This window comes from Pelobates fuscus, chromosome 6 (genome assembly GCF_036172605.1).
Source record: "Pelobates fuscus isolate aPelFus1 chromosome 6, aPelFus1.pri, whole genome shotgun sequence".
Lineage (NCBI taxonomy): Eukaryota > Metazoa > Chordata > Amphibia > Anura > Pelobatidae > Pelobates > Pelobates fuscus.
This window is the reverse complement of record NC_086322.1, coordinates 246,551,182-246,576,886: the sequence shown is the minus strand read 5'-3', so window position 1 is coordinate 246,576,886 and position 25,705 is coordinate 246,551,182. Positions and strand designations below refer to the sequence as shown.

The following is a 25,705-nucleotide window of genomic DNA, read 5'->3' as shown; positions in this document are numbered from 1 at the left end:
AACAGTCTGTACTTTAGAGATAGGTAGATCGACAATAAAGTCCATGGCCAAACAGGACCATGGTTTTTCTGGAACCTCCAAGGGTTGCAGGAATCCACATGGAAGCGTATGGGGTTGTTTTGTTTTAGTACAAACTTCACATGCAGCGATGAACTCCTCAATATCCCTCCGTAAAGCAGGCCACCAGAAGTCCTTAGAGATCAACGCGTAAGTTTTGCGAATACCAGGATGTCCCGCCATCTTGCTATTATGTAAACACTGTAAAAGTTCCAGTTGAAGAGCAGGAGGAACGAAATGACGGCCCGCAGGAGTCTGTTTAGGTGCTAGATGTTGCAACTTAATGATCTCGGCCAGTAATGGAGAATGAATCCTGAGATTCGTATTAGCAATGATATTGCATTTCGGAACTATAGAAGAAAGAACTGGTTCAGGTACAGTAGAAGGTTCATATTGGCGAGATAATGCATCGGCTTTAGAGTTTTTAGAACCAGGTCTGTAAGTCAGTACATAATTGAAGTGAGTCAGGAATAAGGACCAACGAGCTTGTCTAGAGGATAAGCGCTTAGCCTCCCCAATATAGGACAAGTTTTTGTGGTCCGTCAAAATCGTAATAGGGTGTAGGGTCCCCTCCAACAAATGTCTCCACTCCTTTAAGGCTTTAATGACTGCTAACAGTTCCCTTTCCCCGATGTCATATCTGCTCTCAGGCCCAGAAAATTTCTTAGAGAAGAAACCACAAGGGTGTAACGGTTTATCCACCCCTAACCTTTCAGACAGAACAGCCCCAACTGCTGTCTCAGAGGCATCGACCTCGAGCAAGAAAGGCAGAGTCGTATCAGGATGGACTAGAATGGGAGCCGAGGCAAAAAGTTCCTTGAGAGTCTTGAAAGCACCAAGAGCTTCCTTAGACCAGAACTTAGTATCAGCCCCTTGTTTGGTCATATTGGTAATAGGCGCAATGATAGAGGAGTATCCTTTAATGAAGCGCCTATAGTAGTTGGAAAAACCAATAAACCTTTGGATAGCCTTGAGTCCTTTGGGCAAGGGCCAGTCTAAAATAGATTGGAGTTTTACAGGATCCATTTTAAAACCCTCCCCAGAAATCACGTATCCAAGAAAGTCTACCTGAGACTGATCAAAACTGCACTTCTCCAATTTGCAATATAGACCATGTTGCAGCAGCTTGTGTAATACCTTTCTGACCTGTCTATGGTGAGTCTCAATCTCCTTAGAGTGTATTAGTATGTCGTCCAGGTAAACAATAACACAATCATGCTGAAACTCCCTAAGTACCTCATTAATCAAATCTTGAAATACTGCAGGAGCATTGCATAGTCCAAATGGCATAACAGTGTATTCGTAATGGCCATACCGGGTATTGAATGCCGTCAGCCACTCGTGACCTTGCTGGATTCTCACCAAATTGTAAGCCCCTCTGAGATCTAACTTGGTGAAGATTTTGGAGCCCTTAAGACGATCAAATAACTCGGTAATCAGTGGGATAGGATAGGCATTTCTGACAGTTATTTTATTCAAGCCTCGGTAATCGATACAAGGTCTCAGCGTGCCATCCTTCAAAAAGAACCCAGCCCCGGCCGGAGAAGAAGACCTCCTGATGAATCCCTTTTCTAAATTCTCCCGAATATACTCCTCTAGAACCGAGTTTTCCTGAACAGACAAAGGATATACATGGCCCCTCGGAGGCATAGTGCCGGGTAGAAGCTTAATCTTACAGTCAAATGACCTGTGTGGAGGCAAAGAATCGGCATTCCTCTTGTCAAATACTGCCCTTAAGTCTAGGTAAAGGTCTGGTATTTGTCTTTCTGTGGACTGAGTAGGATTCTCCGGTATGTTAATATTAGCTAATGGAGAAACCTTGCACAAACACCGATCCTGGCAGCCCTGGCCCCACGAGAGTATCTCTCCTAACTCCCAATCGATAATAGGGTTATGTTTTTTCAACCATGGGTACCCCAGAACTATGGGAACGGAAGGAGACGAAATGAGCATAAGAGATAATTTCTCCACGTGTAGGATACCAACATTTAAATCAATGGGTATGGTCTCACGAAAGATAACAGGGTCTAGTAGTGGTCTACCATCTATGGCCTCAACGGCCAAAGGTGTCTCCCTTAGCTGGGATGGGAAATTGTTCTTACTAGCAAAGGCTTGGTCGATAAAATTCTCAGCAGCACCGGAATCTATCAATGCCATAGCCCTTACTACTTCCTTCCCCCAAGTTAAGGAAACTGGTAGCAGAAGCCTGTGATCTTTTTAATCAGGAGTAGAGGACAAAATAGAAACACCCAAGGCCTGTCCTCTAGAGAGACTTAGGTGCGAGCGTTTCCCGGGCGGTTAGAACAGTTCGAGAGTAAATTACCCTTGGCTCCACAATACATACACAAACCCTCTCTTCTCCTGTGCTGTCTTTCCTCCTCAGAGAGGCGGGTATACCCTATCTGCATAGGTTCAGTAAGCAAAGATATCGTGGAGTCAGGACTTGGAACAGCGGGAGCTAACCTAAAAGAAGGTCTCTGGTTCCTCTCTCGAGTGTTCTGTCTCTCTCTTAGACGTTCATCTATACGAGAGATGAACGAAATTAAATCCTCTAAATTCTCAGGGAGTTCTCTGGTAGCAACCTCATCAAGGATTACATCAGATAGGCCATTCAAAAATACATCCATATACGCCTGCTCATTCCACTTGATTTCTGCCGCCAGAGACCTGAACTCTAGTGCATAATCCACCAGTGTTTGGTTCTCCTGTCTCAGGCGCAACAGTAATCTGGCTGCATTAACCTTTCTACCTGGAGGGTCAAATGTTCTTCTAAAAGCAGCTACAAATGCGTTATAGTTATAAACTAATGGGTTATCGTTCTCCCATAGTGGGTTGGCCCATCTCAGAGCTTTCTCAATGAGTAGGGTGATAATAAATCCTACTTTTGCCCTATCTGTAGGATAAGAGCGAGGTTGCAATTCAAAGTGGATACTAATTTGGTTTAAAAAACCACGACACTTCTCAGGAGCCCCACCATAGCGTACTGGGGGGGTAATGCGAGAAGAAGCACACACTGTGGCTACCTCTAGACCTGAACCGACAGGAGAAACAGGGGTATTACGTATCTCCTCTGGTGGGTTATTGGCACAAGCTAATAGAGCCTGTAGCGCAAGCGCCATCTGATCCATTCTGTGATCCATGGCTTCAAACCTAGGATCAGGAGCAGCCAGCTGACTGTTTGTACTTGCAGGATCCATTGGCCCTGTCGTAATGTCAGGATCGGGACAGGGATCCAACACACAGAGTACAAACAGTAGCCAGATACGTATACCGGACCTTAGAATGGCCGGACTAACGTAAGTAGTACAGTATAGAATGGTCAAAGACAAGCCGAGGTCGAGGGTAACAGAAGACAGGTAAGCGAGAGACAAGCCGAATCAAGGGTAACAGAGATAAGCAGAGTAAGGTAAACAAGCCGGGTCAAAACCAAAAGGGATAATAGAATACACAAGCACTGAGTGACTAGAACAAGCTAGAACCACGACAGGGCAATGAGCTAATGAAAGAAGCTCTGTTAAATACCCTGTTCAAAGCAGTAACCACGCCTCCGAGGCGTCCTGATTGGTCCTGCAGCAATTGACTGACAGGTCGTTCCGGGGGAGTGTCCTGATGACTACTTCCTGCCTAGATGCTGTAAAAGGCAGTCACTCCCTCGCGGCCGGCCTAGCATGACCGGATAGACCGCGGGGAAGGGAGCCATCAGACCGTCTGGATGGAGGAACAGCTAAGTCTCTACCTCTTTCGGAGGTAGAGACCACAGGTACCCTGACAATTCTTCCACAATGCAGATTTCCAAGATATCACATCTAGTAATCCAGGGCACCACACAAACCTGCCAGAAAGACCACATAATTAAACCATATCTCAGATAGCTTGCCTCATTCAAATCTGACAAAGACCACCTTGTTTGATTCTATGGTGCAGTTCTGCAGCCACCACATCTTATTCAAGTAATACACATTGACTCAAGTCCGTCAAGTTCAGGCTTTTACACATTCCTATTTCTGCTGCTGATCCAAATTAAGGAAAAAAATCTAATTTGAAGTGATTTCAAATTTTGCCACAAAATTGAAAAACATCCTTCTTGATTAACCCCTTAAAACCAGAGGGCGTACTATTACGCCCTATTCTAAGCGGCTCTAAATGCCGCCCTCCATTTTTTTGTTACTTACCCGGTCGCCAGCGATCCCAGGGAGCCCCTCCACGGCAGATCCTTCATCCTGCGGCCCCCCAGCCATGTGAGAGTGGGGTCCTTGCGAGGACCTCACAATCACATGGCCGGGTTAGCTGGCTGCTGCATTGCCAGCAGGGGGACTGCCTGTAATGACAGTTAGTCCCCCTGCTGGCTGGAAATAAAATAAAATTAAATTAAAATCAGTGTAAAAATAATAATAATATACTTAGATCATATATATAAACTTTTAAAAACGAATAAAATCTGTCAACATTGAAGTTGCTGTTTAGTAGATAGGAGAGTGCGCTGGATCTTGTGTATTGTTTATTAATATATATATATATATATATATATATATATATATATATTAATATAAAATTATACGTAGACTGATACTGATTAAATATATATATAATTATTGTTATATATATATATTTATATATAATTTAAAAAAAATTAAATACGTTAAAAAATAAAAGTAAAAAAATAATTAAAAATAAATAATTAAAAAATATATAGATGTGTGTTATTTCGTTCTAACTGTATTGTGATATTAATATATATATATTTATATCAAAATACACAGAACTAAATAATATATATATATATATATATATACATAAATATATACGTATATATCACTACATATATATACCTATACATAAAATATATTTTTTAAATTATATATATATATATACACACACATATATATATATATATATATATATATATATATATACACACACATATATTAATTCTACATATATATTTATGAAATATTTTTACATAATTAAGTATCTTAATTAATTACAATTAGCGGGACCTGCCTGACAACCCATGCCGAAAGTATAGGGAATTTAATTTGCTAGCACTATATTTAACCCTATAACTTTCCAAGACACCATAAAACCTGTACATGGGGGGTACTGTTTTACTCGGGAGACTTCGCTGAACACAAATATTAGTCTTTCAAAACAGTAAAATGTATTACAATGATGATATCGGCAGTAAAAGTGACGGTTTTTGCATTTTTCCACGCACAAACAGCACTTACACGGATGATATTATTGCTGTGATACTTTTTACTGTTTTGAATCACAAATATTTGTGTTCAGCGAAGCCTCCCTCATGTACAGGTTTTATGGTGTTTTCAAAAGTTACAGCGTCAAATATAAGGCTTGTGTTTCATTTTTTTCACATTAAAATTCGCCAGATTGGTTATGTTGCCTTTGAGACCCTATGGTAGCCCAAGGATGAAAATTACTCCTATGATGGCATACCATTTGCAATAGTAGACAACCCAAGGTATTGCAAATGTGGTATGCCCAGTCTTTTTTAGTAGCCACTTAGTCACAAACACTGGTTAAAATTGGCGTTTTTTGAATTTTTCACACACAAACAAATACTAAAGCTAACTTTGGCCAGTGCTTGTGACCAAGTGGCTACTAAAAAAAGACTTGACATACCCCATTTGCAATACCTTGGGTTGTCTACTATTGCAAATGGTATGCCATTATGGGTATAAATTCCATTCCTGAGCTCCTATAAAGTCTCAAAGGCAACGTAACCAATCTGGCGAATTTCAATTTCAAATGTAACGTGCTATTTTTGACCCTGTAACTTCCCAAAACACCATGGTAGTTTTCATTTTGAGAAACTACAGTATATACAGACATAGCAAATAGTATTCAAAGTCACACATTAGAAATTGCAGCACAGAGCTGTATTAATACAATTCTAAAGAAATATTAGCAAGGACATGGTAGCCTTTTAACAGTATGAAAATCATCCAATACTTTGACTAAAGAATAAAGTAACATCTGCAACATATAAATGAGTTTATAATAAGACTCAGCATATCCCAAAATATGCACCTAGAATAAGATATTTCTAAATAGTAATATGTAAACAGATTAATATGAACCCTGTTCCTATGATTAAGTGATAAACTGGATTTCCAGAATAATTCTTAGCACAATGTTAACTGTTTCATTAAATGTTAGATAAACCAAAACCTTGTGGTCCAGACTGTGAATCCCTTGTGAACTCAAACAGAAACCAAATACCTATTGTTAGATTTAAATGTCCCAAAGGATTTTATAACTATTATTAACGTTTAGGTAGCACCAACATAGTCTGCCTCACAATTATAGAAACTAGAAGTTTCAGACGTGAAAAATGCCCTACTCAAACAAGCATACAAACTATGAGGATTTGAGGCTAGCAGATATATATCGTTCGTTGTTTTGGACAATTATTGATGTGGTGGCCTGACCGGGATTTGAACCTGGTTTCAAAGGCAATTCTAAGGGCAGTGGCATTACCACAAATTACAAAAGCTGAAATTAAATGCCAACATACCAATAAATGTACCAGTATAGAGTCAAATAGAGAAGCACATTACATTTTACTAAACACTAGAAAAAGTAAATCAATTATGGGGCAATGTCTCCACAATGTCAGCCAACAATAATAACAGTGGGGCAAGCAGTCAGGACATGCCATTGGTTTCCCTTTGGTAACTATTCCAGTGTGAGAACTTTGCCTGGAAAAAATATTTATCTGTAACACACTAATAATGTCCTGTTGTAAGTAATGCGGAAATGTGTTGCTCCCCATACACAAACTTCCGAAGTTCATTCACTGTCATTGTACATAAATGCAACAAAACTAGTAGATCTCACTAGAATAGTCAGGTGTAACATTTAAAGTAACTGCTATAACAATGTTCCATAATGTAAGTAACAAAATGTGATAAAGTCACAATTGTACACATAAGTGTAATTTAGAATACACCACCGTGTAATAGCTAAATTAGTCTTTCCATGATGTATATAAACAGAACATAGTTTTTATCTTGTAGTTCTAGGTTACTATGGCTTAAACATAAAATAAAATTATAATAATATGTGAAGAGAACTAAAGGGTTCCATTCACTAACAGCTAGTTGTAATGAGATCAAATGTGTTTTTTCTCTATCTACAACTCACTAAACAGACTCTTAAATTTAAATCAAATACATTAAAAGAATAATATGTCAAAAAGCTTAAACAATATGTTTACTTTTACATCATAAAACCTAACTTACCTTACTTTATGCACTAGGGCAATTTTTGAAAATGCAGTGCAATAATCTGTTTGGAATCTATTCAGCCCCTCTCTGTCTCCTCAGAAAGTATGTAAATGGAAAACACCCCCACTCTCCTGCACTCTCCACAATCAACGTTTGTTAACTTTTTTCTACTTTTGGGGTCAAAATGGCTGTATCCCAATGTTCATAAGTATAAATGTGTAGGTATCTCTGAAGACCTTCCCCAGTGCTGCCTGAGATCTGTGGGAGTTACAGCTTTGCCATATCAGCTTTAATTACTATGCCATCACCATCTATGCATTATGGATCACAAAAATAATAACTGGCAGATCATGGGAAAAAAATAATACTTATAATATATGCATACACAATCCTGGTATTTTTTTAATTAATTTTGCTATTATGAATAAATAATGTAAAAAAAATAAAATAAATATATATATATATATATATATATATATATATATATATATATATATATATATATATATATATATATATATATATATATATATATATTTAAATTGTGTTGGTTTCCCAGCCTCTTTGTCATTTATTCCTTAATACATTGTTTATTTGCTAGAGACAGTCAGCCAGATACCTGAGTGTTTGACAAGGCATGCAAAGATTGTGCTGTTTGCAGTGCATAAGAGTAATCAATGTACATCCAAATAGTAGAGACATAATACTGTAAACAACATTGTAGCTTCTAAACCCTTAATACTGCAGTATACCTAACGTGTAATATACAAGTTAAAGCTTATATAAACAAACATGCTTTGTCTTACGTTTAAACAATAGTAATTAGAAGCAGCTTTGAGATTTTATGTTCTAGACGTCAGTAGCTTCAGAGAACAATGAAGTGTCATTTTTGTTAGCTCTCAGGAAATCAAATTAAGCTTTGCACAAAATGGTATAACGTTTCGTATAGCTCAGGTTTTAAATTACCTTATTCTACACTACAGAGTTACTCTGCTAAACTGTATGATTTTGGTACTGCTCATCTGGTTTTAAACAGAATAATATGTAGCCCAAAAGGAATGATTACTTATGTATTTTTGCTCTCCAATCAAAAGTAACCAATTTTACTAAGACAAACTCTAAAGTTTGTGAACAAAGTAAAGCAATTGAGACTAAGAAAAACTCGACCGAGAATTTTTAACAAAGTTTTTAAGCGATAGCAAAGGTTCAGGAGGTACAATAAAACAAAAGTTACACTAAACAGATGTGCTGACATAACTGTTGCTAAAATAATGTAAGGGAAACAAAATTTGCAGAACAAAACGCTTACCCCAAATGAACAGAATCATCATGTTTGTAACCATGGATAGAATCCTGTACTCCATCCTGGGATTTTTCCTTGCCATTAAACCAGTACAAGCAGTTAACTGAAAATTAAGCGAGAACAGAATTTCAGGAAGCTGAACTTTTCCTGCACAAATATAGAATCCGTGTAAATAATGAGATTACTCAGCACTGCCTTAGAAACAGACCTCCCACCGGGAGAGCCGTCACACAATATATACTGTATGATGTGACGCTTAAAAAGGGGGTTCCTAGGAGACTGCAATGAATGCAGTGTTCCCTGACATATAACGTCATTCGATTCTGTTAGCATCTGTGTCAAATATAAAACGCACAGAGGTCTTTATTACAGAGTCTTCAGGCTAAGCCATCCTAGTACAAACATATTTATATGATCATCTTTTTCCTTAACAAACCAAGGGGGCATGTTTTTGATCATATTCAGTATTCCCCAAATTTGTTGTCAGGAGCCTTAGATTAAAAGCACTCTTACAGAGCCCTGGGTTAATGTATCAGCGACCTGCATACAGGGAAGGAGAGGGTTACATTTAGCAGATCATTTTACAAACTACAGGAAGGAACTGCAGAGACTGTACATGGGAGTACTGAAAGAATAGGAGGTCACGCACTTAAACTGGAGTTGGGAAAGGGGATCTGTGGTAATTTAAGTGTCACCAGAGAAGTGATAGGGGCTGATTTAATAAATGTAATAGGGTGATGAAATCTGGATCTGGATGCTAAAAATTCAGGACCAGATTGTTTAAAACTAGCCTCAAATAGAAAAATCTGTACTATTTGCCCAGTATCATAAACTGGCAGGAACATAGTAAAGACAATTCAGCACTGCTAAGGTTTAGTGTGTGGCGGCTAACCAGATCTTATTAGTCAGCTGCCACAAAAAAAGTTATAAAGATGAAATATATGAGGCTCCTATCAACACCTAAAAGTTTGTAACACCAAGCAGGAATGACGCAGATGAGAGCATATCCCCAAAATGGTGAGCAATCTGCAGTTTCACAACTGCTACTACACCGAGTATTGACCAAGAAGGATTACATGAGGATAGTATGGCTGTAATTTGCAAGAAAATATTGTACAATGTTATGTGACAAAGGTTATTTGCCCCGTCTTGTTGGAAAACTTTGTAGAAAGTCCAAACATTGGGAGATTTTGTGTGAGGGGGAGGGCACACTATTTTTATTTATTTAGTAATACTATTTTTTTTTTCTTTTGAAATGTTGCAGCCATAAGAATTTTGTGCCCAGGGCAATTGCCCTTGAGACCCAAACCACTTTACGCCACTGGTCTCCACCCATGTTTAAAATGCGAAAGCAAAGTAATAATATGGGATGCACAGGTGTTCCTTGCTGCTCTTCCCCGTAATATAATTAACCCCCAGCAGCACCAGAGAATGCTGTGTCCACTTGGAACCACTCAGCAAAAAAGTACTGCCTTCTCAGTATAAAAGCAGAAATAGGTGCAAAAGTCTCACAAAGAAAGTTCTTATAATCCAAAAATGAAAAGTCAGTGCTTGATAGGATGTACTGTCAATTCAACTTGACCATAGATAATATGGAAGACAGGGTGATAGTGTAGCTTGTTGAGTACAGTCTTTTATATAAGGAAATGGTAACAATGGAACACTCACATTTGGAAGAGCTATAGCCAGCTCTAGCAGTATAGGCATACAGCGGTATAATCTCTGCTTTAAAGGATAAACGGCAACTGTCAACCATGTTCATACCAAGATGATATAAAAGACACGAAACAGGAGCAGGTGATAGTGCAGACTGTATAATTCAATCAGATAAAAGTATAAGATAATGATGGAACACTTACATTTAGAAGCGCTATAGCCAGCTCTAGCAGTATGGGCGTATAGCGGTATAATCCCTGCTTTAAAGGATATGCAGCAAATGTCCACCACGTCCACACACTCAGGAAGGAATAAAAAAGGCAACAGATAGTGCTCTCAATAAAATATAGTAATCTCTAATAAAATGAAGTAAAATTATACTTACATTTAATAAATACAAACAATAAACAATAAAATATAGCGCTTTTAATAATAATATTAATCCCTTAAGGACACATGACATGTGTGACATGTCATGATTCCCTTTTATTCCAGAAGTTTGGTCCTTAAGGGGTTAAAGGAGAGTATTAGGATATTAAAATGGATAGATATAAAATATAAAACTACTGATATTTATAAAAAATTAAACAGATCAAAGTCTGCATTAAGACCACAAGGGGTTAGAGATTGTAAATTGTATACCCATTCCATTTCTGTTTTACCTAAAATATTTTTAATATTTCCTCCTCTCCTCAGAATAATACACTTTTTAATACCTATACATTTTACAAATTTTGGGTCACTGTTATGTTTAAGAAATGTTAAGACACTGAATGGTTTAAGTATCCTTTTTTGATATTTCTACAGTGTTCACTTAAACGTATTTTAAGACTTCTTGTAGTCATTCCTACATATTGGAGTCCACAAGGGCACTCCAATAGGTAGATAACATTTTTGGAATTACATCCAATAAAGTCATTTATTTTGTATGGTTTTTTTTTGTTCTATTGGATGCAAATTGAATTACTTTAGAAGGGACAGAGGGGACAGTACTTTTACTCACTATACATCGTTTACATTTGTAAAAACCTTTGGCTTCAGGTAAAAGGTCTTAATTTCTCTAGAAAAATTGGAGGTTAAAATAGATTTACAGGGGGGCGTGGCTTGGATGCCGAGGAAGATGGCGGCTTAACCGGGAGCTCCCCACAGGCTCAGCAAAAATCCTCGCCTGACCAGCATCCCGAACCGACACCATGGGAAAAACCCACAGAACATCACAGGCTAACCAGCCCTCCAGCACCCCTAAGGGGGTTCAGCACTCTGCCATGCGGCAGTTCCTCGTGCCGCCGGCCGAACTGACCTCGCAGGCCTCCAACGACTCGGAGACCTCGGGCCTCTCCCGCCCGCCCTCACCGCACGATGACCAACACGGCAGGATTCACTCCCAACACCCTCAGCCAGAATGGGTCGAGCTGATCCGGAACCTGCCGACCAAGGCTGACTTGAAGGAGGCTAACGCCGCCCTCCATAAGTCCCTCTCTGAGGAACTACGTACCCTGCGGGAAGACATCCAGGGCACCCAGCAGAAAGTAGCCCAATTTGAAGCCAACTGCGACCACATGGCGTCGGCGCAGACCGCAAACACGTACACGCTCCAGCAACAAGGAGCCCAATTTCGCCAGATGGCACAACACGTGGAAGATCTAGACAACCGCGGACGGAGGCAAAACATAAGGATAAGAGGTATGCCAGAGGAGCTTGACCAAGCCACCCCGATAAGAGACACCTTAACTGAATTATTTAATAACCTCCTCAGCAGGCCGGTAACCACTCACATAGACTTTGTTAGGGCACATAGGACCCTCAGACCAAAAGGGCCTCCAGATGCCCCCCCAAGAGATGTCATTTGTTGCCTTGCCCACTTCCAAACCAAGGAAGACATCCTACGCAGAGCCAGCGACACCAAACAGGTGCTCATTAATGGAGTTGAGGTACAACTGTACCCGGACTTGTCACCAGCGACACTAGCCTAGCGGAGAGCGATGCGCCCCCTTACACGGGCACTACAGGCCAATAAAGTCCGGTACAGGTGGAATTTTCCCATGGGACTGCAAGCTACCACACAGAATGGACCTTTCACAGTGAAAAGCGAAGGGGATATGGAAGACCTCTTAAAAGAGCTGCACCGGGGGCGTGGCTTGACCGCCGAAAGTGATGGCCGCTTAGGCAGAGAGCTCTGCACCCCGAGCGGTCCAAAAACCATGCCAGACGCAATACACCCGCTCATCAACACCCGAAATTACCTGCAGAGCACCTGAGAAGGGTCCGGAGATGGCTCAACAAAAAAAATCCGGAAAAAAAACAGAGAGACGGCACTCCATCTGTAGCCGACCTCCTCACAACGCCCAGGCCGCAAGCGCACAAAGATGGCGGCGGCCACGCGAGCGCGGATTCCCCGAGCTCCCCGGGCACCAGGGACCTGAATGCCCCGACGCAGCAGGCTACCATCTCGGATATAATGCGCTCACTTGCAGAGGTAAAGCACTATCTAGCAGGCGAGATTGAAAGGTCGACAAGGGAAGTAAAAGCCGAAATACAGGCTGTGGGGCAACGCACGGAAGCCCTGGAATGGCGGATGGACCAGGTAGTAACAGCCCACAATGAGACCGCCACTGCCACCAACACCCTGCTATCCAGAGTGGCTGAACTGGAGGCAGAAATTGAGGATGCCTCAAACAGGTCGAGAAGAAACAACCTGAGAATAAAGGGCCTGTCCGAAAGAATTAAGGATACAGACATCCAGAAGGTACTTACAGACATGTTTAAAACGCAACTGCCGGCTATCCCTGATCATATGTGGGTGATTGACAGGGCGCACAGGGCACTTAGGGCCAGGGGTCCCCCCAATGGCCCACCCAGGGATGTGATTATGAGGTGGCACTTCTTCTCCACCAAAGAAGCCATCATCAAAAGTGCCAGACACCACACATACACCCTAGATGGCACCGCACTCCACTTATATCAGGACATAGCACCAGCAACGCTTGCCAGGCGCAGAGAGTGGAAGCCCATAGCGGATCTCGTCAGAGCCAAGGGCCTGAATTTTGCCTGGGGACACCCCTTCAAAATGCTTGTGTTTAACGGGCCAAGACCAGCCGTACTGCTACCCTCGGCGGACCCCAGGGCCTTCCTGAGGGACATAGGCATTGAGGTTCCGGCAGACTTCCATCTCCCCCAGAGGGGCACCCAGGCGCTGGGATTCTTACCCAGGGACGGCGAAGCAATGGACGGTAATGCTCCTTAATGGAAACTAACAGACCCCCTTCTCGTCACAGGGCCCCCACTGCACATCCAGCAGACCGTAACCCCCCATATTCCCACCCAAACCAGCAACGTAACCAAAGCTAATCCACACAGCATAAGCAACCAGAGACTTTTAGACGACCACCAGCTACCCAATCAACCCCACCATGACACACAAAGTAAAATAACCATACAGGCCAGAGCCAGATTACGGCGTGCTCCACCATCAACTGGAGACCAATGTAAATACACGGTAGACAGCGAGGAGAAGGTAACGGAAACAACTGTACACCACGAAGAACCGTGTACAGATAATCAAAAAGACACACCATGAACGCCAGAGAGTCTACCAAAAGAAATGGAAGTTACGCTATTGAGAACCCAAAAGAGAGGGAAGATTAGCAAGTAACAACTTTACCCAAACGAAAATGGACATAAGATTGGCCACAAAGTGCTGGAGGGGGGAAAGAGAGAGAGGACGAAGGAATCTCTCAAAAATGCCTTCTTTTTTGTTCTCTTTTTGTTGTTTAAAAATTGTTTGAAAATCAAAAAAAAAAAAAAAAAAAAGAGGAAGAAAAAGAAAGAAAAAGGGAAAGACAGAAAAGAAAAAGAAAGAAAAAGGAGAAAGAAAGAAAGAGACTATTTACTAAAAACGCCTGTCACCAGAACTTTCCGACAAATACCCAAAAAAGAGCCGCCTAAGTAAAAGACCAACCACCACAGATCGACTAATCAAGGTGAAAGGACTCTACCTAGGCCTGGTACGAACCGAGGCACTCAGGTGCGGTAGATAGACTGCACTGATGCTCAAGACTATACAGGCAGCAACGACCAAAGGGACTACCTGAACATATACTACCTAATGAACATGGCCCCTCCCGGAGCATAAAACAGACTATAATATCCGCCTCGCATCCAACTAGACACGCAAGTTATCACCCTGTGTTGTGTATTTATATTTATACCTATGTTACTGGGGAGGGAGGGGGCGGCTTAGGCAAGTGGCAGGGTTAGTGGGCCCAGGGAAAGGAGCAACCAGCCACACACCTCCTCACCCCCACCCAACCCACACTAGGAATCGCACACTACCATGCATCCGTAGATACAGCCCCCCACCGTGAAGGGGCAAGGGATCCGGCTGGGCCCGAGCGCAACCGACATAATTATGACTGGAGGAAACATCCCCTCAATATTCGAGACATGCTAGTATGCTCGGGATTTAGGGTCTGCTAGGTGGCCAACGACAGGGATCCCACACAAACCGTACCTTTTATACTAACCACTTAGTGGGGGCGAACAGGGACCGGAGGATTAGGCGGCCACAATAGAAAGGATACGGGGTGATTACTTTGTATATTGTATTTCTTTTTTCTCTCTCGCTATCAACTTGATTTGGTTAAACTTTATGTTTTAATAACTGTCGCACATAATGTTGTTGATAAATGTTGCATGTGATGGGAAACTCACGGACGACCTGACTCAAGCACGCTGACGTGACCAAAAAATGGGTGACGAATGACTTTACTACACGGACCGACACCGGGGTGCTCGGCGATTGATTGCCCCCTCCGCGCTTACACGAGGTACCGCGGGGCGGGTAGTCACCCCCCGAGACACCCGGCACTATTGGATAAGACCGGGGTGCTTCCCCGAACAAAGTAGTTTTCACCGACTACCTCCCCCCCCCTCAAGCTACCCTCCCCTACTTCCCCCCCCCATCCTCTCACCCTTCCACCCCCCCCTCCCCCCATTCCGGCCCGAACCAGCACCGGGCCCGAGACTTGTGGACCCAAAGGGCAATACCCAGGGAACAGCGGGACTCGGAGGGGCGCTCGGCGGGCGGAGCATAGTCTTGCAGCACTCGCGACACACAGTAACTACAAAGGTTCACAACATGACGACGCTAAAATTCACCTCCCTAAACGTAAACGGGTTAAACACTTCGACCAAAAGACGCTTGCTAATGAGGGAACTGAAACGACAAAAAACAGACATAGCTTTCGTACAAGAAACACACCTCCTGCGCTCAGCCCGGATCCAGTTGAAGGACCACATATACACCAGGGTGTACTCCTCCAGAGCCCTAGTCAAAAAAAACGGGGTAGAAATCCTCCTACATAAAAATTGCCCCTTCACAGTACAGTCGACAGGCGCGGACACATCAGGAAGATATGTCATCGTCTCAGGGACGATACATGCTACCACATACCACCTCATTAATATATACGCACCTAACCAGCCAGACCCAGGCTTCTGGGATCAAATACACGCACTAATTCAGACCCTATCGCATGGTATCATAATCCTAGGGGGCGACATGAATGCTACTCACTGCCCTACGGTTGACCGTAGCACCCCAACCGGCGGACAGAGGGCGCAAAGCACGAGGGGACAGGACAAACTCTTAACACAATTCATACAGCAGACAACACTATTTGACCCCTGGAGGTTGCGGAATCCGGGTGTAAAAGACTACACGTTCTTCTCGGCTGCACACTCCACATATTCTCGCATTGACATGTTCCTGGTGAACCAAACCGGGATCCCTTGGGTGCAGACTGCACGCATTAACCTTATCACATGGTCGGACCATGCCGACATAGAGCTGACCCTCAGGATTCCAGGACCTAAACCACCTTTGAAATGGCGACTTAACAGCACACTATTAAAAGACCCAGAGACAGAGACAATCCTCCGAGACGAAATCCTGACATATTTTGAAGAAAACGAACACCCAGAACTAACCCAATCCACGATATGGGCCGCACATAAGGCGGTACTGAGAGGTACCCTCATAAAAATCGCTACCCGCCGAAAGAAACAGAGAGCTGAAACCCTCTTTGGGCTCCAAAAGGCGCTAAGAGGGGCAGAAGCCAAACACAAACACGACCCTACATCTCAGGGGCTACAAGACCTCCGGGAACTCCGACATAAAATTAGATCAATAGCAGTAGAGGATTTAGGGAAAGACTTAGTCCGTAAAAAACGCTTCTATTACGAACGCTCCAATAAGATGGACACCTTGCTAGCTAGGGCACTGAATCCCAAACCCAACTACCATACTATTTCGGCCATTAAAGATAAACAGGGCCAAATAACCCAACACCCAACGGAGATCAACCAGATATTCACAGAATTCTTCGCACACATTTACAACCATTCCCCAACACTCAACAGCGACAATAAGGACCACACACTAGAAGTAGCAGACTATTTAGCAAAGACGAACATGCCAAGACTGGCCCCGGAAGCTCTAAACACCTTAGGGAAACCAATAGATGAAGAGGAAATCAATAAGGCAATTACAGATCTTAAAGGCAACAAAGCCCCGGGACCGGACGGCTATGACGGCTCCTACTATAAAGTCTTTAGGGACGTACTGACGCCCAGCCTCGTGAAAATGTACGCAGAGTGGATGGAAGGTGGGTACCCTAACTCAGATATGCTCACTGCCGACATAGCACTTATACCTAAACCAGGGAGAGACCCAACTGAACCCGCCAACTACAGACCCATTTCCCTGATTAACTTTGACGTAAAGATATTTGCAAAAATATTAGCTACAAGACTTAACCAACTCCTGGGCACGCTGGTCCACCCGGACCAGGTCGGTTTTGTACCAACAAGGCAACTGTATGAAAACACTAGGAGGGGGGCAGACATCATATGGTGGGCGGTGAGGTCTCGAACGCCTTCTCTGATCCTTTCCCTGGACGCGGAGAAGGCGTTCGATAGAGTGCAATGGCACTACCTATTCACACTACTCGAACGACTGCAGATGCCAGACGCCTTTATAAGGGGCATCAAAGCCCTATATACCCAACCGAGGGCGCAGACCAAAGTACCTGGTGCGACCCCGACCCCGTTCACGCCAACCAACGGCACAAGACAGGGCTGCCCCCTCTCCCCCCTACTCTTCGTCCTCTCGTTAGAGCCTCTCCTGCAGAGGATAAGAGAGGACGAGAACATCTCAGGTATACAGGTAGGAGGCGAAGAGTTCAAAGTCTCCGCATATGCGGATGACGTCCTGGTCACACTAACCAAACCTACTCAATCGCTGCCCCGACTGGTGACAATACTGGAAGAATATGGACGCGTCTCAGGCTACAAAATCAATTTGGACAAAACGGTAGCCATGCCATTAGAAATGGACAGAGTAGGGATAGACAACATAAAAAACACCTACCCCATCAAACTCACACGATCAGATATCAAATACCTTGGGGTAAAACTCACGGCAGACCCGGAGAGGCTGTACAGCGCCAACTACACACCCACCATCCAGGCGCTCTGCAGGGACCTAGAAAAATTGCATGAGAGGCCCATATCGTGGATTGGTAGGATGCATGCAGTCAAAATGACTCTGCTTCCACGTATATTGTTCCTATTTCAAGCCCTTCCAACTAAAGTTACTAAGCAAACCCTGAAAACACTACAAACACACATAGACAACTTCATCTGGGCACAAAAAAGACACAGGATTGCTCGACAGACTTTGTACCGACCTAAAACGAGAGGCGGGCTGGGACTCCCGAACCTCTATCATTATTACCTCGCAGCCCAACTGGCCCAGATAATAGCATGGCATACACCGGAGGGCGCACATAGATGGGTAGACCTCGAGACAAAATTAATGCACACTGACCTCCCTCAATTTTGGATATGGGTGCCTAAACAAGACCGACCATCATTGCATACATCTTGCCCAGCGATCCTTAATTCCATTAGGATTTGGGACTTGACAGCCACCAAATTCGCCCTGAAACATACACCCTCACCGCTGACTCCGTACCTACGGAACGAAGCATTTGAGCCCGGGCTGAGCGCACGAGACTTCAGGGGGATAGAAAGCACAGGAATGCAAAGATACAAGCACATGTACATAGGGGACTCCTTCAAAACCTTCGAAACCCTACAAACCACTGCACCCCTAACGACCAAGGACGTCTTCCGATACATACAGTTGCGAGACTTTGCCAAACACCCGAACATAAAGAAAGCAGCCCAGACCCCTATGACATTCTATGAACGGTTGTGCGACGCCGAAACAATCCAAAAAGGGATGATTACAACAATTTATGCTCAGCTCAGTGCCCCAGAAAGGGGAGCCATAGACCCAAATTACATACGCCAGTGGGAAACAGACTTAGGGGGAGCAATAGAAGGAGAGGACTGGGTAGACATATGGGAAGCGACAGCAAAAACATCGATATGTGTGCTTCATCAGGAGCAAGCATATAAGATGCTCATGAGGTGGTACACCACACCTGCTCAGCTCTATAAGATGGGGAAAACAACGACAGACACATGTTGGAAGGGATGCGGCGGCAAGGGTACCTTTATCCACATGTGGTGGGAATGCCCTGAGGTGACTAAATTTTGGAAAAGAATCCAATCACTGCTCCAAGAGGTCCTCACACGACACATAGACCTAGATCCCTGGGCGATCCTCCTATCCAGACCAACTGACTGCCTTTCTAAAAAAGAACAACAACTACTGAACAAACTTACACTGGCAGCTAGAAGGGCACTAGCTCAAACGTGGCTAAAACCCACGGTCCCCACTGACAATGACGTGATTGTCAAAATCAAAGATACATATTTAATGGACAAACTAACTGCCCAAATAAGAAATATGGAGAAATCATTCCAAAAAATCTGGCAACCATGGGAAATCTATACTAACGAATAATTCCAGAACAACTAAAAATCGCGAGCTGCGGCTCGGCGTGCTTGTGCCTGCCGGGCGCCCCGACGAGCATAATACCTCCGCCTCCTATAACTAACCCCCCCCTCAACCCGTAACCCACACCCTACCCTACCCCACTCCCTACTAGAACGATCACTCAGTACCCCAGCTTGGTTGACATGCCAGACTAGCAAAGCAGCCTCGACTGGGTAGAACAGGACGCATCGACGTAGGCGGCGAGAGGTGACTGTGTCACGGTAACGAGAACCACCTCGTAGGCGCAGAAACTCCTCGCCCACCAACAGAATCCCAGACCCATATAATGTTAACTGGTACACATGCTGTGAAATGAAGTACTGAATTTCCATGACCATGTCATTATTCATGTTTTTGTGTATGTATAAGTTCGATACTTGGGCTTCCAACGCCCGGATAACAGAAAATCAGCGCCGAACGGCACATTACTTCATATTTGTATGTGACATCACCATGTTCACTCTGTTAAAACACTGTATAACATGTCTAGTAAAAGCCCCTGCGTGGGCCACCTACTGTTTTTTACTGCCGTTACGGATGCTGAAACAAAAATAAAGAAATTAAAAAAAAAAAGAGCTGCACCTCGCACCAATACAAATGACCTGGCCCGACCCGCTGAATTTTTACTCCTTTCCACAGGGACCGAACCCTCCAGCCCCAATGCAACAACGAGCAAGGAGACCCCGACAGCAAGCTATAAGGCCGTCTGCAACAACCCGGTAACTGATTCAAGCGGTTACTGCCCGGAACTGGACACCCCAAAAGACTTGGCCAAACGCAACATGACCCCCTTGCGCCCCCCTGCCACATGATTCTCAGAGACGCTATCCGGTACGACCCACACATGGAGCCACAAGACATGGCCTGAACCAAAGGTGCAGCGTGACCCCCCCAGACGAGCCACGCCACTAAACCGGTGGACCCCCCAAGCACTGGGGCGCTGTGAGACTAGAGCCGCCTGTGCCGGCGACCTGGACTAAAGAGTACTTTTAACTGCAAGGAGGGGGTGGAGAGGCTCGGCTCTCTGGCTGGGTCCCGCCGCCGACATCCACCCAGGCTGCGATGACCACTGGCGGGACACACCCGGGGAGTGGGACTCAAGGAAGAACCAGGGGTGAGGGGGTAAGCGGGAGAACGGGAAGCTGGAGCAAAGGCACTGCACCGACAAGGATAAGGAAGTGACCCCACATTGACAATACCCACGAGGAGGAGACAACCATGGGGGGGACCACAAGACAACACACACTACACACACCACAGTCAAGACTGGGTAACACTCACACACTCGCCAACACACAAAGACAGTGACTCCACACTACGCACTATCCACCAACACGACTAGGACGGGGACGGCAACACGCTCAAGGTGGGGGGGAACACAGGGACGGGGCCAAGGGAGACGCCTGAGCGATCTGGGACAGCACAATAGACAGTAAGCCTATACAGGCAAACCTTTTGTCAAACACAGCCTTAGGGCCGGATTTCGCCTGACCACTGTTACATAGTTAGATAGCTGAAAAGAGACTTGCGTCCATCAAGTTCAGCCTTCCTCACACCTGTTTTTTGCTGTTGATCCAAAAGAGAGAAAAAAAAAAAAAAAAAAACCCAGTTTGAAGCACAATTTTGCAACAAGCTAGGACAAAAAATTCCTTATTGACCAGAATGGCAGTCAGATTTATCCTTGAATCAAGCAGTTATTACCCTACATTGAAAGATTATATCCTTGAATATTCTGTCTTTGCAAGTATGCATCTAGTAGCTGTTTGAACATCTGTATGGACTCTGATAAAACCACTTCTTCAGGCAGAGAATTCCACATCCTGATTGTTCTTACAGTAAAAAAACCTTTCCTTTGCCTTAGACGAAATCTTCTTTCTTCCAGTCTAAACGCATGGCCTCGTGTCCTATGTAAAGTCCGGTTTGTGAATAGATTTCCACACAATGGTTTGTATTGGCCCAGAATATATTTGTATAATGTTATCATATCCCCTCTCAGGCGACGTTTTTCTAAACTAAATACCGTATATACTCGAGTATAAGCCGACCCGAATATAAGCCGAGGCCCCTAATTTTATCCCAAAAAACTGGGAAAACGTATTGACTCGAGTATAAGACTAGGGTGGGAAATGCAGCAGCTACTGGTAAATTTCTAAATAAAATTAGATCCTAAAAAAAATATATTAATTGAATATTTATTTACAGTGTGTGTATAATGAATGCAGTGTGTGCGTATGTGTGTGTGTATGAGTGCAGCGTGTGTGTATGAGTGCAGTGTGTGTATGAGTGCAGTGTGTGTGTGCATGAATGCAGTGTGTGTGTGCATGAATGCAGTGTGTGTGTGCATGAATGCAGTGTGTGAATGCAGTGTGTGCAGGGCCGGTGCAAGGATATTTGCCGCCGTAGGCAAAAATTTTTTTGCCGCCCCCTCCCCCCCCCCCATATGTCCTGACTTTCCCTCCTCCTCCCTCAGTGGTCCTTACCTCCCCACCCCCGTGTTCCTTCACTCCCCCCCCCAGTGGTCCTGACTCACCCCTCCCCCAGTGGTCCTTACCCTCCCCTCCCCTAGTGGTCCTTACTTCCCCCTCCCCTAGTGGTCCTTACTTCCCCCTCCCCTCCCATAGTGGTCCTTATCCCACCCCCTCCCTCTCATAGTGGTCCTTATCCCCCTTCTCCCTCCCATAGTGTTCCTTATCCCCCCCCCATCCCTCCCATAGTGGTCCATATACCCCCCCCCTCCCTCCCATAATGGTCCTTATACCCCCCTCCCTCCCATAGTGGTCCTTATCCCACCCCCTCCCATAGTGGTCCTTATACCCCCCCTCCCTCCCATAGTGGTCCTTATACCCCCCTCCCTCCAATAGTGGTCCTTATACCCCCCCCCTCCCTCCCATAGTGGTCCTTATCCCCCCCTCCCTCCCATAGTGGTCCTTATACCCCCTCCCTCCCATAGTGGTCCTTATACCCCCCCTCCCTCCCATAGTGGTCCTTATACCCCCCTCCCTCCCATAGTGGTCCTTATACCCCCCCCTCCCTCCCATAGTGGTCCTTATCCCCCCCCTCCCTCCCATAGTGGTCCTTACCCCCCCCCCTCCCTCCCATAGTGGTCCTTATACCCCCCCTCCCTCCCATAGCGGTCCTTATACCCCCCTCCCTCCCATAGTGGTCCTTAACCCACCCCCTCCCTCCCATAGTGGTCCTTATACCCCCCCCCCCTCCCATAGTGGTCCTTATACCCCCCCCCCCCTCCCATAGTGGTCCTTATACCCCCCCCCTCCCATAGTGGTCCTTATACCCCTTTTTTTTATTGTTATTAATTTTTTTTTTATTATTTTATCTTATTTTTTTTTTTTTCGTCCCCCCTCCCTGCTTGATATATGGCAGGGAGGGGGGCTCTCCTTCCCTGGTGGTCCAGTGGCAGTTCAGTGGGGGGAGAGGGGGGCTGGCAGAGCTGTACTTACCTGTTCTGCAGCTCCTGTCAGCTCTCTCCTCCTCTGCGCCGTCCGTTCTGCTCTTCTGTCAGCTCCCAGTGTAAATCTCGCGAGAGCCGCGGCTCTCGCGAGACTTACACTGGGAGCTGACCGAGGTGCTGAACGGACGGCGCGGAGGAGGAGAGAGCTGACAGGAGCTGCAGGAAAGGTAAGTACAGCTCTGCCAGCCCCCCTCTCCCCCCAGTCTGTATTATGGCAATGCAAATTGCCATAATACAGACTCTGACTCGAGTATAAGCCGAGTTGGGGTTTTTCAGCCCAAAAAATGGGCTGAAAAACTCGGCTTATACTCGAGTATATACGGTAGGTTTAAATTTGTTAACCTTTCTTCATAGCTGATATGTTCCATTCCTTTTATTAATTTTGTAGCCCGCCTCTGCACTTTTTCTAGTGCCATGATATCCTTCTTTAGAACAGGTGCCCAAAATTGCACAGCATATTCAATATGTGGTCTTACCAGTGATTTATAGAGAGGCAAAATGATATTCTCGTCCCGAGAATGAATGCCCTTTTTCATGCATGACAATACCTTACTGGCCTTGGCCACTGCTGATTGACATTGCACATTGTTGCATAGTTTGTTGTCTATAACAATTCCCAAGTCCTTTTCGTGTGTTGTTATCCCTAATTCGCTTCCACTAAGGGTATACGTTGCTTGTGTATTCTTTACGCCGAAGTGCATAACTTTGCATTTTTCAACATTAAATTTCATCTGCCATTTGAGTGCCCAGTCCTCCAGTCTATCTAAATCCTTCTGCAGCAAAGTAATATCTTGCTCACATTGTATTATTTTACAAAGTTTTGTGTCATCTGCAAACACTGAAACATGACTTTCAATGCTGTCTTCAAGATCATTTATAAAAATGTTAAATAGAAGGGGTCCCAGAACAGACCCCTGAGGGACACCACTTGCCACCTCTGTCCAGCTTGAAAATTTACCATTAACGACAACTCTTTGTATTCTGTTTTTAAGCCAATGTTCTACCCAAGAACAAGCATTTTCATCGAGACCGATTTCCTTGAGTTTGAACACTAATCTTTTGTGTGGAACTGTATCAAATGCCTTGGCAAAATCCAAATAGATCACATCCACTGCAACACCCTGATCTATACTTCTACTTACTTCTTCGTAGAACGCAATCAAGTTAGTTTGACATGACCTGTGCTTCATAAAACCGTGCTGATTTTTGCTGATAACCATATTCTTCTCAAGGAATTCTTGAATATTATCCCTTAATAACCTTTCAAATATTTTACCAGCCACAGAAGTTAAGCTCACAGGTCTATAATTTCCAGGCAAGGATTTTGAACCCTTTTTGAATATAGGAACCACATCTGCCTTCCTCCAATCCTCCGGAACACTTCCTGAAAGAAAAGAATCTTGAAAGATTAAAAACAGAGGTTCACTTATTTCTACACTTAGTTCCTTAAGTACACGTGGATGGATACCGTCAGGCCCTGGAGCTTTGTTTATATTAACTTTCTTTAGTTGCTGCAGCACATTGTCTTGAGTTAACCAATTACAATTATTCTGCAAGTTTTTAGTAGCAATCATTTGCACATCTATTGCCATGGGTTCTTCTTTAATATATACGGAGGAGAAATAGTTATTTAGAATTCCTGCCTTTTCTTGGTCTTCATTAACTAACACCCCCGTTTCAGTTTTAAGTGTACCTATACTTTCATTTTTGGGTTTTTTGGAATTTATGTACTTAAAAAATGCTTTAGGGTTGGTTTTGCTCTCTTTAGCTATCATTTTTTCATTTTGAAGTTTAGCAAGTTTAATTGCCTTTTTGCACGCATTATTTGCTTTCTTATATCTTTTATAAGATGCATCTGATTTGTCTGATTTAAATGCTTTAAATGCCCTTTTCTTATTTTTAATCTCTTGTTTTACTTCTCTACTAAGCCACATTGGTTTTAATTTGTTTCTTTTATACTTATTTCCCAATGGTACATACTGAGAAATGTACCTTTCTAATATTTGTTGGAAGATGATCCATTTATCCTCAGTGTTCTTTTCACTAAAGAGTTTATGCCAGTCAATATATTGTAAAGCTTCCCTTATCTTATTGAAATTGGCCTTTTTAAAATTATATGTTTTAGTATACCCCATGTGCTTTTGTTTTTTTGAGTTTATTTCAAAGGACACTATATTGTGATCACTATTTCCCAAGTGCTCACCTACTTGAATGTTGGTCAAAAGATCAACGTTGTTTGTTAAAACCAGGTCCAGACAAGCGTCCATTCTAGTTGGTGCTTGTACAAGTTGTGACATGAAGTTGTCATTTAACAAGTTTAAAAACCTAATTCCCTTTGCTGAGCTACTAGTCCCTATGTCCCAATTTATGTCTGGGTAATTAAAATCTCCAATAATTAAAGTGTTACCAAGATTTGCAGCTTTCTCAATTTGCTCAAACAGCTGTTGTTCCTCGTCAATATTAACATTAGGTGGTTTATAACATATCCCAACCAATAGTTGGTTTCCCTTCTTTTCCCCCAAGCAGATATTTACCCATAAAGCTTCCACATTTTCCTCATCGCATTCAATTTGCTTAAGATTTGGCTTTAAATCATGGTTGACATACAAACATACCCCACCACCCTTCTTGTTTTTCCTATCCTTCCTAAATAATGTGTACCCATTTAAGTTAACTGCCCAGTCATGTGTCTCATCCCACCATGTTTCAGTTATGCCTATTATATCATATTGTTTAGTGTATGCTAATGCCTCTAGTTCCCCCATTTTGTTATTTAGGCTCCTTGCATTAGTAAGCATACATTTAATATCATGCGTCTCTTGTTTATTTTGTGAATTACCAACATTACATAGCTTCTCTGTTCTGAGCTTGCCCCTCCCCCCGTCTCCACCCTCCTTATACTGTTCTAAAGCCCATCTCCTTTCTGTCCTATCTCCATTTTGTAGATTGCTATGACCCTCCCCCCCTACTACTAGTTTAAAATCTCCTCCAACCTTCTAGCCATC

General features: G+C 43.7%; 1 protein-coding gene across 1 annotated transcript in view; it reads right to left on the bottom strand.

Moving 5' to 3' along the window:
* RAMP2 (receptor activity modifying protein 2) overlaps positions 1–8,775 on the bottom strand; it is a 249,195-nt gene extending 240,420 nt beyond the window's left edge. Inside the window, exon 1 of the mRNA XM_063425393.1 lies at positions 8,614–8,775. Coding sequence (XP_063281463.1) covers positions 8,614–8,689 — 76 coding nt within the window. The 5' untranslated portion in view covers positions 8,690–8,775. The remainder of the gene's footprint in view (positions 1–8,613) is intronic.
* Between the last annotated feature and the right edge of the window lie 16,930 nt (positions 8,776–25,705).